Source organism: Ctenocephalides felis, unplaced genomic scaffold (genome assembly GCF_003426905.1).
Source record: "Ctenocephalides felis isolate EL2017-DRISC unplaced genomic scaffold, ASM342690v1 CF-g0.4_SCAFFOLD_01170, whole genome shotgun sequence".
Lineage (NCBI taxonomy): Eukaryota > Metazoa > Arthropoda > Insecta > Siphonaptera > Pulicidae > Ctenocephalides > Ctenocephalides felis.
This window is the reverse complement of record NW_020537324.1, coordinates 5,867,561-5,888,696: the sequence shown is the minus strand read 5'-3', so window position 1 is coordinate 5,888,696 and position 21,136 is coordinate 5,867,561. Positions and strand designations below refer to the sequence as shown.

The 21,136-nt window shown below is 27.9% G+C and overlaps 1 protein-coding gene across 1 annotated transcript in view; it reads left to right on the top strand.

Moving 5' to 3' along the window:
- Positions 1 to 21,136, top strand: part of LOC113366097 (mucin-17-like) — a 92,698-nt gene that overhangs the window by 70,320 nt on the left and 1,242 nt on the right. Inside the window, exons 13-14 of the mRNA XM_026607647.1 lie at positions 1,821 to 1,970; positions 20,037 to 20,344. Of these exons, the coding sequence (XP_026463432.1) occupies positions 1,821 to 1,970; positions 20,037 to 20,344 (458 nt within the window). The remainder of the gene's footprint in view (positions 1 to 1,820; positions 1,971 to 20,036; positions 20,345 to 21,136) is intronic.

Below are 21,136 nucleotides of genomic sequence, written 5' to 3'. Positions count from 1 at the left end.
TCGCTTCGGCGGTTCGCATTGCTTATTTATCCGAGCAGATCCGCCATATACTTTCTTTAGAAACCATAGAGCAGATCTCGACTAAATTCGCATATTTATAGGTTTCACACTACTCCGACCTACCGCTCGTTTCTCATAATGCATTTGATGTTAATCTCCGTACCTTAATCGGTAATCGTTGATCTGAATAGGAATTGATCGATCGATAGATCGATTGATCGTTCGATCGATCTAAATTGCAATAATGATATACCCGGGCGTGTTGGTCGTGCGAAGTTAACTTGATGTTCACTTTTGCTTATTTATGTGCCTTATCGGGTCACCAGTCTAATTCTTCATTCGAAAACTGGTTATAGTAATGATTGTTAAATAAGTTATTAAGCACTTCTATTATTACTTAAATTATAACTTTTCTATTATTTCTACTTTTTGCAACTAATCTCTATTGTTCATCTATTTCATATACCAATGTTATATTACGTTCCATTTGTTCGATCTGAATTCGCATAAAAAATCGTTGATTCTCTATTAAGATTCACTTTTGGTTCACGTACCCCGCAGGCTTATTAAAAGTTTAATTTTAATTTATCGCCTTACTTTTCTTGAAAAGAAACGCATTTCGTGTGCAACGATAATTGAGAATTGCGAATAATTTCATACGCAAGTAATTGTTCGTTTGAATGGAAATAAATTAGAGGTGATGGAATATTAATCTTTAAGTACATGCATCGATTTTTTTAAATCCATGTTATTTCTCACTCTTTTAAACTAAAATATGTGCTTACATTAATTAAGGTAATATTACAATTTCTGATCTTGTATACCACAATTGTTTATGGTCTTGTATACAATCTACTGAATTAAGAGTATTAATATTTATATTTTATATTTTATGAATCATACATACCAATTTCTAGATCAGTTTTTGTATCAAGATTACACAATTTTTCTGCTCTATATTCTAACCCTTGACTAAAAATACAGAAATGACCTATATTCTTGTCAGACATACTATTTTCTGGATAAAAACTATAATATCATTATGGTCAACACAATATTGTTAATTTTCTGGTTACTATTTTGTTTATCAAGAATATAATATTGTTTATTATTTGGTCTATCATGCTATTTTTTTGGAATAAGCATACACAATTTTCCAATTATTTGGTGTTTCTGAATCAGGAATAAAATTTTATTTTTTGATCATGCATACTTTTATATTTTGCTATCTAGAATTACAAATTTTCATCTCTTATTAAAACTGATTACTTAATTTATGATTCTTGGAAAATTTCATTCTTGGAATATTTTTCTCAATGCACTCCTGAAAATCATCGATTTGGCATCTAATATTAATTTGTAACTCTTAGATCCATTAAGTAGATATAGTTTTCTTCAAAGATTATTACCAACATTATAGTTTAATTATTAATCGCTAACAATTAATTAAAACTAATATTATGACTATAAATTAATCTTGAAAAACACTTTATTTTACGTGAAGTTTCATTTACCTTACAATACAAAACCATTTGTACATTTTGTTAAAAGGGTTCAATTTTACGACCAAAATTTGAAATAGATAATATTTCAATTAAATATTTTTTGATCGTGCTAAACTCAACGAAATCGTGTTAAAACAAAATCTCGGTCGACGAAAATTTGTATCCGCACACACACACACCCACACACATCCATAAATATTTAGAAATATTTCATTTTAGATTTTTTGCGATTACTATAATTTACCCTACGGGGAGTTAATGTTTTTGCAATTTATAATTTTCACAAAATATTTTTACCATTCCTTTCTTTTCCAGAAAAACGAGGTCTCAGTCCAGCCTCGAACTCCAACGCCGCCGGCAACGTCGGCAACGGCGGCGGGGGTCCTCCGGCCGAGCCGAAAGTTCCAAGAAAAATCATTTCTTCGAAACGACCCGTATCTTCTGCGAAATCTGCACCACTGAAAGGTATGTTTGTTCAACTGTATATTTACTATTTACTATTTAGACACTGAACGTTCAATCGGCTTTGGTAATTTTATCGCCTATTATTACACGGAAGCCGTATTCTCATTTCCTTTAGTTATCCGCGTATTTCATTAATGGAAAATGAAATTACCACCAGCGGAAACAATAGGCAGAACATACAAATAATTTAAAAACGTTGGATCGATTTCTCTGAATCACGAATTAAATTGCATATAAATAAACTCTATGGGAATAGTAATAAAAATTATACACATATCTTTATTAATATTCCCATAGAGTGAGGTGTAAAAATTAATGTATGGAATTTGCGAGTTCAAGAAGTCTTCGGGGGTTTCTAATGTAAATATTTTTTAACCTGAAAATAACGTTATTTTTGCCAGAAAATCCAATTTGCTAATTTTATATTTTCACGACGTTTGGATCATTTTGAGGCGTTCGACACCAAAATTGGGAGAAGTACCTGGGTGTGAGCCAAAGCTTGGCTTTTTGTCGACGTTTTGTCAAAAACTACTTCACCGATTTTAAAAGTTTAAAAACAATTTGATAAGTCAGGGCTATTATCATCCAATGGATTACGTGGATGCTTTCCACATACTAAAATATCTATTATCACCATTGACCTATTATATATCAATTACCAAAATCGCCAAATTCTTCGACCACAATGCATTATTCCGCAAGCTCTCGATAATTTCCTTTCTTGCATTGATAAATTGTACAAAAGTTTCGAATTTTGTAGAAAGTTAGTTGTTCACTATATATGGATATTTTTCGTGTGAATCGTTTTGATTTCACAGTCTAATTATTACTGGACGAGTAATAAGACTTTGCTTTGGTATCAATTAAACGTTATATTATTTAGGTTGTGAAAACGAGAGTCAGGTAGTGTGGTTTATGGGTTATATGCATTTTATTTTTATACACGGTAAATTTTACTTTATACGTCGATTTTTATGCTTTCCGAACGTATAATAATAATTAATCATCTGCGAGAAGTGATACACGAGGAAAAGTATTAAACCGTGGTAATTGATTATGTGTAATTAATGACTTGTTTTTATTAGCAAGTTGGAATTGATAATTATATTTGTAATTATTGGTGTATACAAATTCGTACTGAATATTTGAAAATTGAAGTACCTACTAAGTCATATTATTTTTATTAGATTTTTGTTATAATTTAGTTTGTTTAAAAATGAGTTACAAACAATGAAGTAATGGAAATAAATACATAACTCATAATTAAATTAAATAATACGTTATGTTATATTCCGGTATCTCATAATATTAATTATTATTATTAGTTACATAAAAAATTTACATATTGGCTTTCTCAGAAACTATGATTAACATTTGCGATAAGGCATCTATATTTTTGTAAAAGTTCCTTTATCATAACTAAAATTATTCAACGTTTTATTTTTTTTGAAGTATTATATTTTTAATACTTTGGTTTTTTTCATTGTGAAAATTAAAGCATTAAAGCAAATATCTTTATAAAAAACATACATAAATGTTTTAGTTGAAAAACAAAGAGAATAGTGTTAGATATTTGTACCAAGCAGTACTCTGCGTTTATGACGCCATCCATATATAACTAAGATTTTTGATTGATTACTGAAACAATATTTGCATACATAATTGTAGTTGAGCTTTAGCAATAATTTTATCTTCAACAATGTTCATTCCACCTATGACAGAATGCTGTCTTAAGTGCATAACATTTTCTTAAGAATGAAACAGTGTGTACAGGTGAGTAGGCGTTCATGAGAATTTATCATGAGAAAATTAGTTAGTGTCTCTCAATGAACATCTGTTCCCAAGGCGCGTACCGACAACTATTTTCACTTTGGGAGTGGTATAAAAGATTTAGATTGTTTTATAGAAAATAAATGGAATAGATTTATTTTTGTGCACTGTTTATCGTAATAACTCTTTATGATTCTCGACATCACCCATCTAGTGTATCAATTGCAAAAACAAAAACTAAAGATGATTGAAACATAATCATCTAATAAAAATGTCAAGATATAGATTTTTAACCCCCAATAGGGTAAGTTATAGTAATGGGCCGAAAATCGAAAATGTAAATTTTTGCATTTCTTCACGTTTTGAAGGTTACTGAACATTTTGGAATACAAAAGTGTGTGTGCGTGTGTTTGTTTTGTGTGTCCACAGTTTTTCCTCTACGTTTTCGGGCGCTCGAATAATTCTTTATATATTATTATTTGTATCTATATCTTTAAAATATAATTTTTGCGAGTCTAATCCAACGAATAATTGGTAGGGAGTCGTATTGTCTTCAAGTGGTAGGAGAAAGATGGGAAAGTCCGCGATAAAGAAAGTCCCATTCAGTCTGTATGAATTGTTCATAGCGCAATACGTATTAAAAATAACACTTGTCTATAGTTTATAATTTTGGCAAGTCATGAAAAATGTAATACTTGATAGACTTTCATTTGTTGAAAAGATTGACGCCTAGCAACAGAAACGTTTAATGGATTGTTTATGAGCATTTTGTTTTAAGTAAATATTTTTGTGTACTTGTGGTGATAATGTTGTGTTCAGTGATCAAAGTTTGAAGTTCCATTATAATTTTTTACAATGGGTCTTCACAACCGTTTAGTCTCCTTATTCGGTAGCACGACTGATATTAATAATAATCATAATGGAAACTCTGCTAAAAAGAAGTTTTCCAAAAAGAAAGACTATGGTAGTGAAATGGACTTGTACGCAAAAACCGGTGTTAAAGTGCGTAAAAGTTGCACCATTTGGAACTCCATGAGGTCAACCCATAAGAAAAAGGGGGATAAAGGTCAGTTTTATATGAAAAAATTTTGGATAATGCATTTAGTGGCAGAATTTTGTGATTTCTAGAGTTTGCTTTGGAGAATAACGATAAAAATAGGAATAGGCAATCTATTTGATAAAATTAGTAATACATACGACGAGGGAAACAATATTTACCCTAAAATGTCCTGGTGGCTTCGATTTATTATTTTATTACAAAATCTGATGATCACATATAACATTTCATAATAAACGTTAAATAATTAGATCCAAATTCAAATCTTTTACTTTATGGACTCATAATATTCCTTTTAATTTCATTTTTTGTCAGGTGCATATCAGAAAAGCAGTTATACTGATAGACTTTAAAATATTAGTAGGTAATCATTTTATGGTAGTTTTGAAATCTCCCATTTATATTATATAAATTTATTTGGAATAGTTAGCAAATTTGTTTTCAAAAGTAATACTTGAATATCTTTGACTTTAATAATGGCTTCTGGAGCAGACTTTTATTACGCCTGAACTATATGGGACTGATCAATTTCTTATGAGAGTTTTTCAACATATAACTATCATTCTCATTACTTACATTTGCTTAATTTATAAAAAAATTGTTTTACCTTTTATTTAATTTTTTTTTAATTTGTTAACTACTTACTTATGTGCGCCTGATTTTTTTTTACTTGTAAGTAGACAACAATTTTTGAAATTATATCTTTAAATAATATCCATCAATCATTCGTGCCATTAATTATATATTTATATGACTACAAAATACATTTATTTTACACATCTATCAAAAGAAGAAAATGGTACTACTTACCTCTTACATGACCTCAAAAAAATTTTTTGGATGACCCCAACACATCAATTTATAATTACTAATAATATGCATATCCAACACCTCATTTATTAATAGCAAATAACATATTAGTATCATAATATAATTTATTAATTATATTTATTGGGTCACTTGAACTGTTAATGACATTTTGATAAATGGAGATACTTCATTATATATAATATATAATTATATATAAAACTGTCTAATTACCTGCAAGGTAATTTCCATTAATAGTTATTTTAATTATTTGCAAATTTAATAACGGAATATGTTTTGGTTTGATAAAATTATTTATACCTCAAAGAAAACTAGATTTCCCAAAATCTAGACTCCCTCGACAAAAATATTGCTACTAATTTAAAATTATTACCAAAGAAAGCAAATAATGCTCAAAAATGTTTCTTTTTCGTTAATTTTTTACAACATTTGTCATTCCAAATAGTTAATGATAACTTTTACCTCGTTAAAGATGGAACATTGTAATTAAATTCAAATTGTGTAAGAAATCTATTAAAAACTCATAAAATTTTGCTTACCTAAAGTTCCCATGTCAACTTTTGAAGAACACATATGCATTGTTCAACGTGGAAAAAAGAAATTATATAATTTTCTTTCACATTTTATTTATCTGAACATAATTTTTCACTTTTATAAAAATAAATTTACATGTTTGTAGCACAGAAGTAGAACAAATTAGAAAATAGTAGGAACTTATTCATATTTAAATTAATGGTAAAGTTTTTTCACCTTATGGGTTGATAGTATGGCATTTTTAACTGATTTATCACTAGCATTTTGAACTGATTTTTTAATATACGATTTGTTTAGTTTCTTGGACCCACAATGTGTCACTTCACACTAAATAATTCTTGTTTGCACACACATCTTACTAAATTATCATTAGTTCGTCTTCACAGAAAAACCGTCTTTATTTATGATTGTTCAAAAGGTTTTAAACGTAGTCCTATTAATAGGACTTCAGATATCTACTACTATATTTATTTCTGTGATGCAATTTGAAGGCAGTTGACAGTTTTGTTGGCTCTTCAGTGTTTTTTCGTATTTTTTCGATGTTTCCTATTAGTGATTTGCTATTCGGTCGAGTGGATTTAAAATCTAAGAAGCGCCGGAACTGCGGATAAAAAAAATTGTAATACAAGGTAGCACGATTTTTTATAAAATCGAGGACACGCTTCGATTGAGATGTTGATTTTTCTAGTAAAAACATTTTGTCGGAAATTTTAAATTCGCATTCTTCAATTTGTAGACACTGCGCGATTTGCACTTGAAACCCAATAGATATTTAGACAAATATCTATGAGTTAATTATACTTTTTCTACAAATGAGTTATAAATTCTGTATTTATTGATTCAGGAAATAAGGTAACTATCCTTATAATGCTTTCAGTCTTGTCTACTTGGATTACCGGTAACCAATTTATTTACAATTTTGGTCAAATGTGATCGATTTTTTTACAATCAGTAATCCTTTTTATTTACACTTATATCTATAATAGAATTTTAATTATTAGTGACTCACCAAAAATTTCAAAAAACTTTTGTAGCTTGATATCAATTGCTTGGATTTCTAAATATTTGTAAATTAATTACTAGTTAATCTATCCGGAAAATGCAGATAACCATCAATATTTCGAATAAAATGAACTTTATATGAAAAGAATTTCATCTACAGATGATTTTTTTATTATAGTACATTCCTCTCATGTCGTGAAAAATATTAATTCATATTTTATTACTTGTTATTATGATGGACACATTGAAATATGATGCTCTCAAATTACAACATTGCAAGGAAAAGATATCAAACTAACGAGCATTCACTTTTAGTTACTTATATAGTATATACTATATAGTAATATAATAGTATTTTCATTTCATATTTTTCAAGATATTTTTTTTAAAATTACAGGCATTTTATGAAACCTTTATTAAACATCTCGTCAATTCATTATTTTTACAAATTTAATCAAATAGAGCAACGTTTTTGCACAATAAGTACTTTAATCTATATGTTTTCCTTAATGTTTTATTTTTGTATTATTAGCTACCATTTCATATATTTTCATAAAAAAAAAAACATTTATATTTTATATTCAATTGTCATCAAACGGGTAATTTTTATTGTATATTATTTTTGTATTTTTATCTTCATCAAATAATTTTTTATCTTCTCTTTTTTCGAATAGAGCACAATAGAGATATCAAATAGAGTAACATAGAGCTATCGAATATAGAGCTCTCGAATAGAGCAACATATAGAGCTTCCGATTAGAGCAATATAGAGCTACTGAATAGAACAATAGAGGTTTTTCACAGACTATTATTTTACTAAATTCAAAAATTTATTATTTGATCTTTGCTTTCTACTTTTCTTAATCACAACTTTTCTCCCACATTAATAATATTATTATTTGCCTTTTATGATACGGGTTTTTCTGTAATAAGCATACTACCCCTTCTTCTTTAATTCAAATGTACTATAATATTATACACTTAAATATTAAATCATGTTTATAAGTGGTTATAGCACGGACCCTAATAAAGAAAAATCTATTCGTGTTCAGTAAAAATATCTATAAAATAACTCTTTTCAAATATCTTTAGTATTATAGAAATTGTTAATATAGATTTGTACTGCACGCATTTAATATCTCGACTTCTGTATGAGAAAGTTCCTCCTTGTGAATTGGTAGACGCACCAAAACAATATATAGTACTTTATATTTTTCGTTGGCTTTTCATATGCTTACACGTATCTTTAAACAGACTTATAATCTACAAACCACCAATCTTTCTCAGTATCCACATTTCATATCTCAATCTCTATATGACAAAGTTGCTCCTTATGAATTAGTAGGGGCTCTAAAACAGTATATAGTTTATTGCATTTCTTCCTGTCTTTTAATATGATCACACGTGTAAATTTGTAATCTACAAACCACCAATATTTCTCAGTTTATACATTTCAAATCTCAACTTTTTTATGAAGAAGTTTTTCCTTACGAGCAAGGAGTTTCTCCTTGTGAGTTAGTAGACGCGCCACAACAATACATACTCCTTTACATTTCTCGTTGTCTTCTCATGTTTTCACGCATTTTTAAACAGATTTGTAGTCTACAACCTACCAAGTTTTCCAACTTTCCACATAATAAATATACGTTTATTTATTCAAACTATGAAGTGTTTTGTTCGAGTACCATGAGAATTGGCAAGTCTCCCAGCCCTGCGTTCGCATTGAGGTTGGCTTAGCTGACCCGTGCGTTAGCGGCTAGCAAAGCAAATGACTCTTGTCATAGTCTACTTCGTCAGTAGTTCAACACCGACTCTACCAAAAGGAGGAACGGTGGTCGCGAAAATCGCAAAAAATATAAAAAAAACTTTATAAAAAAATTAAAATGTAAAATCGATAGTTTAGTGGTAAAAATTAAAGTGGTGGTGATTAAAATTTAAACCAATAAAATTTAATTAATGTAACTAAATTGGTGACCCTAGTTTTATAAACTTTTATTTATACAATAAAAATCATCTTCTAATACTTAAGGAGTGTTTTATACTAGTGTAGGGAATATTTTTGTAAGGAATAATATTTAAAAAAAGAAACGAATTATCAAAATTAATCGTTCACTGTGGTTGCAACATTCTCAAAATATTCCAAAAAAGTTTTCAAAAAAATTATCTAAAAACGATATTTTAGTAATAAAATCGTGTGGTAATTGAAAGTGGTGGTGGTGATTTAAACTCAACCCAATAAAATCTGATAATTGTGAATAAATTGGTGACCCTACTTTTATATGCCTCAATTCAGTAAAAATAAGCTTCATTACTATTATTTACTTCTTTTATTCATTTTCCATGCATTTTTCTTTCCAATTTTCCATGCTTCCTGGACCTGGTGCTTCGGTCTTCAGTTCCTAATATAATATAATATAAATTTATAATATAATGTATTATAAATTTATTATTTATTTATTATAATTTGAATTTAATGAAATTAGTTATTCAGCACAGTTATTTTCAGTAAAAACAAGTTATACAGTAGGTTTATAAAGTCAGTTCAAAAACAAACATAAAACAGTCCCTTATACTGATTCAGTACAATTAAATATTAAAACTGAGTACTGTGTTGTAAAAAATGCACAAATGAATTTGATTCAAACCTCTAGTGTTTAAATATCTCAATAATTAGATGACACAAAAATTTTATATGCTTTAATATCGTAATTAAAAATAAACAATATTTGTTAAAGATGACTTTATGTAGTGGATAATTTTTTTTTTTTTTGAATGATCAAAATTATTAGCATCTTAAATTTTATTTTAATGACAAGACGTTAAGTAACTCAGTTTTTTGTGAAAAAAAACCCTAAAGATAGCATCATTTTTGAACAATTAAGTATCAGAATTTAGCAATAGTATCATAAATAAATTCAAATTATTCTTTTTCTGCCAATCGAGTTCTTCATATAAATAATCATATAGTTTTAGCAGTCCTATTCTTAGTACTTCAATAGGAGACTTTTTGCAAAAAATCAATGTCAAATCAAAATACTAATGCAAATATTTTTTTTTAACTTCCCGTAGGGCAAGTTATAGTAATCGCAAAAAAATCGAAAATGAAAATTTTTATATATCTTTACGTTTCAAAGGTTTCTGAACATTTTGGCATACCTTAGAAAAAATGGATGTATGTGTGTGTGTGTGTGTGTGTATGTGTGTGTGTATGTATGTACGTGTGTGTATGTATGTGCGGATACAAATTTTCGTCGACGATTTCGGGAACACGGATCAACCGATTTGAATAATTCAAAAAACATTCAATTCGTATTGATAAGGAGACGTGCTGATTAGTTTTTGGCGAAGGCAGGTCTAGCCGTTCCGAAGATACGGGGCAAAAAGTGCCGAAAACGGTAACTCAGTTTTTAAGAGAACGGAGCGTCCGATTTGAATAATTCAAAAAACATTTCACTTGTATTGACAAGATGAAGAATCGATAAAATTTTCATGAAGGTAGGTCTAGCGGTTTCGGAGATATGGAGGAAAAAGTAAAAAAATGAGCCATTCGGCGGTCAAAAATGATCATTAGACATATGCACATCAAATCATCAGATATTTTATAGAGATTTTAACAATAAGTATACATTTTGTTAACATTCCTATGGGTTCCGTACCAATGCTTATGCGTTGGACAGCGACGCGGCGCTTACGCGCTTTATATTTTGTTCCTATGCAGTTAAAGCAGTACGATTGCTTTGAAAAAAAGTTCAGATCTTCCACAATATGTCAAAATAAAGAAAATTTTTTTTTCAAAAAAAAGAAATTAAAAAAAATTTTTTTTTAAAAAAAAAATTTTTTTTCAAAAAAAAGTAATTTTTTGTCCAATTTAGTTTCTCAAAAATCTTATTTTTTCAAAGTAATTTTTTTTTCAAAAATGTTAATCGTTTTTAAAAAAATAATTTTTGGTACGGGAAGTTCCAGCAATTTGCCTTGAGGCACGATGCCTTAATTGCCTTAAGACAGAATTCCACTTACAGCTAGTTTATTTGTTTGCTTGATCATGAATTTACATACGGTATAAAATCAAACGTCCAGAAAATACAAAACAATAAATCTTGAAACTACGTCCAGTGATGCACTGAACTTAATATGAATTAAAAAAAAATAAAATACCTTTTGTATCTAATTTCTAAATCAATCATTTTTCTATGAATTGTTTATGTAATTATAATATATTTAGAATACAAAATATTAAATAAAAAATGCATACATAAATTCAGTTAATTGCGAATATCATAACATCTTTAAATATTTCTAGATTAGAATAATCGTCCTCAGTATTTGCTTATATATTTTTCTTATTGGAAAACAGCATATTCAAAATTTAAATCTCAATTCGAATTAATTAATTATTTAAATCTTCAAATTCAAACATTAAAATATAAATTCTAAATTGAATAAGTTCAGACAACTTTCTTTTAATATTTTTAATTTTACTTTGATTGTCTGAAGAAGAACACTATTTTCATGGGAAATTGTGCTAGAATAATGCGAACAGATTTTCTTTTGTATGTAGTAGCCGGAAAATCCTAATGAGTCATAAAGAAAGACTTTAGGAAAAATATAAATAAAGAAAATTTACTGAGAAAATAAAAAGTGAACTAAAAATTTTTCATTATACTTAAAATTTATAATATTTCACAATTTTTAAATATTTCACATTATTTTATTATTACATTAGCCCAAAAATTTATCAGAATGTTATCGTATGAACAAATTTGTAAACAATTTGTTATATGAACACGAGCAAGCAAATAACAAATTATTTACATTCCTATCATTGTGCAAATTTGTTTATTCAGATATCATTTTGCATAAATAAATAAAAACTGATTAGATCGAATTACAGTTTATGAAACTGGTCGAAATCGATTATGCCAATAATTTAAATTATATCTGACTTAAATATGCAATAAATCTTATACTTGGAACTAAAATAGATGATTGATTGGAGATACTTGAGATAAAGTGGGAGTCAATATAAGAATATATTTTTATTCGCAGTTTGAAAAATATTATTTGATGTTTATTTAAATTAAAATGAACTTAATAATTAAAAAAATGAGTTGATTTTAAATGAGACAGTGTGTGGTGCGGCAATTCTGAGCGTCAATTAGGATACTTAACATTTGCTGATGTTAATTGAAGAGCCAGGTTGGTTAATTAATTTTAAAGAGTTTAATTGCAGTTTTAATTTAATTGAGAACAAAATGTGTCTGGAAGTACTGAAAGCTATAATATTTCAATATTGATTTTTACAAGTACAGCCCTCAAGTCGATTACTTTTTATTCTTGGATATGAATTTTCATCATCTTCTCCATTGTGTTTAATGATGCATAAGATGAGAATACAAAATTGTCGTACATAACTTAAATAAATGCATTCAAGAAAACTCTCGCAGTCTCGAAACAAAGAAATTTATTTCACAGCTTGATATTTTTTGACTAGAACGTAGTGAAAAATTGGCGAAAAGCCAAAATTTTGACGAAGGACAAATCGAACTTGAATCTGGTTATACGAAGTTATATCATGTGTGTGTTTATTTATATTTATAGAGTTGGTGGATTTGTTTTAAAGTTAAATGTTTAATTTGATATCAATATTTGTGACTAATATGGAAGCATGTTAACTACAATCTACCCACAAAATTTATTCATGATGAATCAATAGCAAATTTGGTCATTATAATATCAACATTAAATTGCTTTAATTGTTCACCGAATTGCTTAAATAACGCTTTTAAATTTTATGAATGTTTTGTCTTAATGATAAAAGTTCCAGTTAGAAAGAAGAATATTTGCAACTTAAGCATACGTGAACGAATTGAATACCTATCCAGGACACCTAATCCTGGATAGGTATTCAATTCAGACACCTAACCATATATAACCTACACCATACTACTACCTAAAATTTGCCAGTTCTACCAAAAACTTGCGGATATTCCTTAACAGAATAAATAGAAGCAGATATTTGAAAAAAAAAGTATAGCAAAAAATTAAATTCATATAAAATGGTTGGGTAAAGTATAAATTCATTCAACAGTTAACATAACACAATATAGTTTGAATTTATATAACAAAGTAGCAATGAATAGTTATCATTTAAATGAAATATTTATAAAAAACAATCTGGACACGACATCGGCCAAAATTATCAATAGTTCTGTAACTACTAAAAATTAAACTATAATTTAGGATCTTATAAAATTCAAGAAATCTTCAAGCTTCAAATTTTATCAAAATTTTAAATTTAAATTAGGAAACGTCTATTAATCAGGTGATCGCTTTTTAAGGATTTTTGGACTTCTCCCCACTAAATCCCCTCCACCGCTCAACATTACGTGTATTTTTAGTACTTAGAAAAAGTCGTGTAATTTTTAGAAACTTTTTGAAAAATATAGAATTTTTTAAATCTTTGGTGTAATAAACAATAAATACGCGTGATGGTGGTATGAGATAAAATTCGAAATGCAATATTATGGTATGAGATAAAATTCATCTATACCCATACAACCACTTCTCTAGAATGATTATCTTTTGATTTTATTTTACAATAGCTGTATGTAATTTAGTATGTAATTTCCGACACGATTTTCAAGTGTCCTAATCAAAGATCCGATTCGTGTCTGCTATTCATTAATTGGAATCAGAGATATGGTACAAGAGCGCGATTCCTAATAATGTCTGGCTGGACGGTTTGTAGTGATTTACGGCCCAAGGAAGCCCACGCGTTACTTCACCATGGACGAGGATGGTTCAAACGATTTCGCAACATCTTCTCGACTCTGATTGACAGACATGCGTTTGGCAATATTATATCGAGAACTTTAACCAAAGTAAATACTAGTAATGCAAAATGAGAGAAAATGCATTAATGGATAATAATAACATATTGCGGAATGGTAAATATTGGTAATGTGTTGCTATTTTTAAGGCGCCAAGAGGATTTGGAGAAACCCTAGTAAATTTAAGGTGATCTGCTAGAGCTTCAAAAATGCATTTAACAAATTGATTGACAGACATAAGTTCAGAGATATTATATCGAGAATTTTAACCAAAGTGAATACTAGTATTGCAAAATGATGCATTAGAGAAAAAATACATTAATAGATAATAACAGATTGGGGAATGGTAAATATTGGTAATGTGATACTATTATTAATGCACCAAAAGATTTGGAGAAGTTTTAGCAAATATGAAGTGCACTTCATGAATTGCCACTGCTTTTGATCAGCAATTTTTTAGCTAGCTGGGTAAAAAAAATTTATGGTAATTTGAAAATTTGTCTACGTAGAAAAACTGAAATACTCTCCTTAAATACCATGGATTCATAAAATCAAACCATATAAAAAAAGGAAGAAAGAAAACAATTTTAGAGTTCTACAGTTCCTAATTTACTGACAACTACTCTTGGTCACACTGTAAGAATTATTTTCAAGGCAAAGATACAGATCGTCCTACATGTGGACATAATTTGTTTCTTAATTCCTTCACGTATACTTAAGTTGCAAATATTCTTCTTTCTAACTGGAACTTTTATCATAAAATTCATAAAATTAATAAAATTAAATAAAACGATTTCTTCTTAAGTATAAGCTTTAAGAAGACCAACCAAAATAAAATTTAGTGTATTTCAATACAAAGTTTGTATTTATTTACTATTTACCATTTACCATTTAAACTCATATTTATTTTGGAGTAGGTAAGAGTAAAATTCCACGGCATTCTTTTACCTGTATTTTTTTTTATTCCTAAATAAGACAAAATTTTCCATTGTTAATTTTGGATAAGTGCAAGCAAAATCATTCTTTAGTAAATTTGAATGCAATGTTTATATTTATTAGTCTATTTATAAAGTTTTAGTGTACTTGTTTGAAAATAACATTTCTATACTAATTTTTATACTAATTTATAAATATGATGAAGGTTTGAGCTCTGAGTAGCAAAATCAATTTTCACAATTTAGTAAAAGTTTAATAACGAATCAAAATTATAATTTTCTAGCATATTTATTATTCCTGTTTTAGAGGTGCATTAAAATTTGTTAGGGTCTTGTATAATTCTATGGAATTATTTTAATGACGCAAGTACCTGTTGAGGTAATAAAACATTTTTTGCCATGGTGTAGTACTGAGAGATTAGTTTTTTTTAAATCATATTTTTTTTACTTTTCAACATTTTGTAATAACATGTAGCCTGAAACTAGTTTTAAACTTCAGTACATCATGTAATAATTTTTTAGTATATTGTCAACATTTATCTTGATTCATGGAAGTTACCGATCTTTTGTTCCTTATATTCTTGAACTGTTACCTATTTCTGGTACAATTTTTATTTCACAGTAGTTCTTCCAGTTTTGATTAACCATATATAAATTCACAGACAATTCCTCAGACAACAATCGTTTTCCGCCATATGAAATAGCGAATAATTAATCTGGAGCCGATGCATTTTGCATTTTTTGAATGCAATCGATTTTAATCGCTTTTATTATATTTATTGATATGGCGAAGCCAGTTTATGGCGCTATATTCCATACCATTTACAATGGATAGTCCATGAATAATATTCTATATTGATATTGATTAGTATTTAATATGGTTCATTGAGCTTTTATGCGACCTGAGGCTAAGAATAATGATACCACATTAATGACGTCCATTGAAAGTAATTGTCTGGGTTTATAACTAATTGACATGTGCGATTTTTATAACAGATTTATATATGTTTATATTATATATATATATATATATATATATTTATATATATATATATATATATATATATATATATATATATATATATATATATATATATATATATATATATATATATATATATTGTAGAGTTTCGAACAATCTTTCAATAATCCAAGACTCTACCATTCAATATATATATATATATATATATATATATATATATATATATATATATATATACATATAGAAACGTAAGTGAGCTTATTGTTAGAAATATTGGATGTGTGGATACTTAATGTTTTCTACTATGTACTTTTTATTTATTTTTAAACGAGTGCGTTTACGCAAATTCTCTCCATAATTTATTTAGTAATCAACACTAGACAATTTAAAAATTAACACGCATTGTACTTCTAAACATGTTTTACAAAACACCTAGGTTTCCCTCATTGTTAATGTTAAGAACGTATATAATGGACACTTGGCCTTATTTATAAATATCATTGTTCTTCGCACGAACATTCTCAGAAGAAATAGAAATATCTTGTTGCAATTCTTTCTGGAAACCATAATTCAGTAGAGATTGATAGAATTTTATGTATTATAGTTATTTATACAAATTTTGGTAAATTTATTTACACATTTCTTCCTTTAATCACATTTGATACCAATAATCCGACAATAATTTACTTTAGTTTTTTTTAATATCTGAATATGCTTGCTAAAAAAGACTTTAATAAACGCATACTTTTTAAACACTACAATTTTATTTGATATTGAAAACACAATTACACTTAATTGAATATATTATTCTTTGTTAATATATAAATAATTTGACTTCAATATGATCACAGAATCCTGCTCAAACGTTGTGTTTTGCAGATAAAAAAAAAATTAATAAATTCTAATAAAATTTTTACTCGTATTTACAAGTATTTTAGAGATGTACTTTACAAAATAAAATACCTATAAATTTACCAAATCTGGCATAAAAATTTGCATTTGTTATTTTGGTTTCTGATTAATTTTATTGTTTCAAAAGAACAAAGTCATCTACACAGGTCGTTTTTTTTTTTGCACATAACATATCTGGCTTAAAATTTATTTTAAGAGTGTATCTGAAACAATATTGATTGTTTGATGCTTCTGAAATAACATTTGCAGAAAAAACAAATATTGGATATATTATGTTCCTTCAAGAACAGTTTTTGGATTGGAACATCATTCCTGCACAAATTATTTGTTGATCCTAACTGAATTTTTTATACAAATTATTTTTAACAACCAAAACTGATGTAGTCTTTGGTAAGCCGAGCAAAAATATATAAAAAATATCCAATATACATAATTATAATAATTTAACTAGAACATTGCCTTGATGATGACTACAAATATGTGCACTAATGATATTTGTAATAAATGCTATATCATTTAATGTTACATGTAATAATATTATCAATGACTAGTCTATTAAATTTAAACGTTGGTGTCCTTAAAATAAATTTATTAAATTTTTTACTGGATTTTTTAAGAAGTATTTTGCCTGGTCTGCCTCTGCATACTATTATCTAGCGACATCATCCTTTTCCCGGTAATAAAGATTTGTTAAAATTGCGAAATAACTTGTTTCTTCTCTAACATTAATAGAATAGAACGAGCTTAGAAGTGTTAATTGTTGAAACAAAATCCGAGGGCATTGTAATCCCATCGCGATTTACAAAAGTGTTTACAGTTGGCTGTCACAAGAGTTTTTGCTTGAATAGACATTGTTTTGACTTGGAAAACAAACAAATTTTGATACCCGAGAAGATGTAAATTTAGAACTAAATTGCATATTTATACAGATAAAAAGATTATAAATTTTATGCCATTAATTAGTTATTAATAAATAAATCGTAAACTCGAGCCTTTGTTCTTGTTTCGGATTCACTTGATACATCTATAGAATTTTTAATAGTTCGGTTTAATTTGGTTTGGCTTGAAGTTTTTCATAACTCTGTAAACACAAACATCTTCAAACTATAAATCCTATTACACACTAATTAAATCATTACATGCTTCTATTATATTTGATTTTTGGATTAACTTTACGTGAAACATATGTTACAAAATATTTGTCAGTCGTAAAATCGTTCTCGACATTTCTATTCTCAGGTATGCAAAATATCTTGACCAGCAATAGAACGTTCTCAGAAAGTTCTGATTGTAAAAAATAACAAAAGGTAATGTTATATAAAAATAAAATGAGTTGTATACAAACTATTATAGTTCTCACATAATTATAATATAACGTTATATAAAATAAAATTCATGACAGCTGTTTGCTGTTAAGGACCTGTTCGAAAATGAGAGTTGGAAAGTTTTGTTGGTTGGAAAATAATTTTTTGGAAGAATATTTTTCAATGTTAAAATCATGCTAATGTTTTTCATTTAATCTATGTTTGTATTAAATTTTTTATTTTATATAATTCAAATTGAGTAAATACAAGTTCATTTAATCATTACGAAGACGAATTTGGTATGTTTTCTTCTTTAAATGATGTCATTAAAATCGTGATTCAATTCGGATATATTCTTATATGGTTTCTCTACATTTCCGACAATCGAATGAATAAGATTCAAATCAACTTTCACAGAATTTGAACACGCCAATTCCTTATTAGTAAATTCTCTAATATAACAATTTGTTTTGAACAAAGTTCTATATAAGTCGAATAAAACTGACTTATATTAGTTAGAGCATCTCATGTTAATTATTAATCGAAATTTAATAAACAAACATTTTTGCTATACTATAATAATTATGGGTTCAATATTTTTGGCACAATTCAGCAATTGGAGAAAACATAGACGAAAAGTTTTGAGACTTGTAATTTCTTGAAATCAATGCAGCTGTTTTTAAGAAAACGTCGACAAAAATCGAATATTGAACACACACACACTTTTTCCAATTTTGGTGTTAAATGATTCAGAATGGCTTCATACGATGAGAAAACGTAAAATTAGTAAATCGGCAATTCTGACCAAAAACTACTCACTCTTTACAATTACAATCAAAATTAAAAAATATTAATTAAAATTTTGATCTATATTGAAACTAGTCGAGAAATTGGATAGAAAATGCAAAAATATTTAAAAAGATGTAGTAAAATGTGTAAAAAAATAGCGATTTTTGAATGGCTGTAAAAAAAGGCAAGAGTTGATTGTTTACAAGTTATTAACTAATGTTTCGAGAATATAAAAACAGATTAATTAAAACTTTTAATTCTAAAAGGTGATGAATTGGAGGGTCCCAATTGGCACCTGGCCATACTCATGATTTCAACCTTACATTCAATCTGAAGAATATATATATATATATATATATATATATATATATATATATATATATTAATTAGATATAATGTCGCAATCGTAAAAAAACTGAGGACAAGTTAATTTTTTCAGAAAATAGCGACTGCCTGAAAGAAAAATATTTTTTCCAATTTTTTTTTTGAAAATAGTAAAATTTGGAATTTTGGAATGAGCTATAAAGAAAACTCTGTAGAAATTTCAAGTAAATCGTTCCAGTAGAAGTTAAGAAATCGTGTGTATCTTATCGAAAGAAACAGTTTCGAAGAAAACGCGTTTCCTGGAATAGAGGAACATTTTCCTGGTCAAACAGCTGTATCTTCGTAAATCATTTAAATTTTGAAGAATCTATTTTATAGATATTCTAGAACAGTTAAACTTTGAAAAAAAGCGTCAAAACAAAAATCGATTCTTTAAAAATTTAAGACCAGAATATCCCTAAGTTTTGAGCTTTAGGTGAAAAAATTTTAAATTTGGTCATCACTGCACCATTGTTCTATTATATTATTATTTTTATATCACCTTTATTAATTCATTTTATTCTTCCTATTTTTTTATATTTAAGGGGCACAGCTAGTGTAATCGCCTAAAAAAAGGTGATTTTTGGGAATTTATATTAAAAAAACTACTTTATCAATCATTTCAAAATTTTAGAAATATATTTATACATGACCACCAATTGACCACTGCATTTACGTCTAATGCAATAAAATCCATCAGTCATTTATCTAGATCAATCAATCCCTTACAACCAATTTTATCAATCCTCTTTTCTTCCAGAACACAATCGTCTGCCATTGTCGCAGACGGCAGTCGCGGCCCAGGCCAACAACAATAACAACCTCAAGTCGAGCGTCCAGGCGGCCGCCACTGCGCCATGTACGCCACCTTCGGCGGCGCCACAGCCGCCGGTGACGACGATACCAGAGATGTGCGGAACCGTCGCCACTTTTCCGGCGAAGTGCGAAAAAATGGTCGCCGTCGCCGAAAAAGCGACCGCGATCACGGCCAGGGAGATCGCGATATTGCACAAGTCGAATCGGGGATTGGAGGCTTTGGGAGTTCTTGTACAGTACTTGGTTTATGATGTGAGTAGAAAGGATTTATTTTATATTTGATAATGAGGAAGTGAAAAAAAATGTATCCGGACATCCATCCATACACACACAAAATAATTGATTTGTTCTATGATGTTCCAAAGTGCTTAGAAGGTCTGGAAACGTAAGGGGATAAAAAAATGTATTGCAATTTTTTTGCGATTATTATAACTTACCCTAAGGGAAGAAAAAAATGTGCGGGCAAGGGTTCATAAAAGATCTATACTTTTGATATACTAGTATTTGTTTTTATATACAATTTTTATACACTCTTTTTACAATGTGAAAGCTTAAGAATGAAAAATTTAAATGACTCAATATTACTTACTTACTAAGTACTTAATATATAGTCTTTGTTTTCTATTCATATTTTTCTTCTAATTTATTTTTAATTATTGATTTATATCATATTAATTGTAATCGTTAATAGAGCATTAATTTATCTTAAAACGTGGGGACTAAAATGTTGAAATAACTAAAGCGTACTTAATATTTTAATTATATAATATTTATATTTACCACAGCGGTGTAGTTTCCTATTGTAATTTTTATATTTTTTATTATCAATCCTAAGCAATTATGTATAGCGTTAATAGCATATAAATTTTTACATCTTAAGAGTATTTACAGATTAACTTGCTAAATAAATTCTCATAGTAAATTATATTAAATTAAACTACCAATAATTTTAAGAGGTTTTTTTGAATAATCAACTTTGAAGAAATAGGACCGATTAGATAATTATAAATTTAAAAGAGTATTTCCTAATTCACTTACTAAATA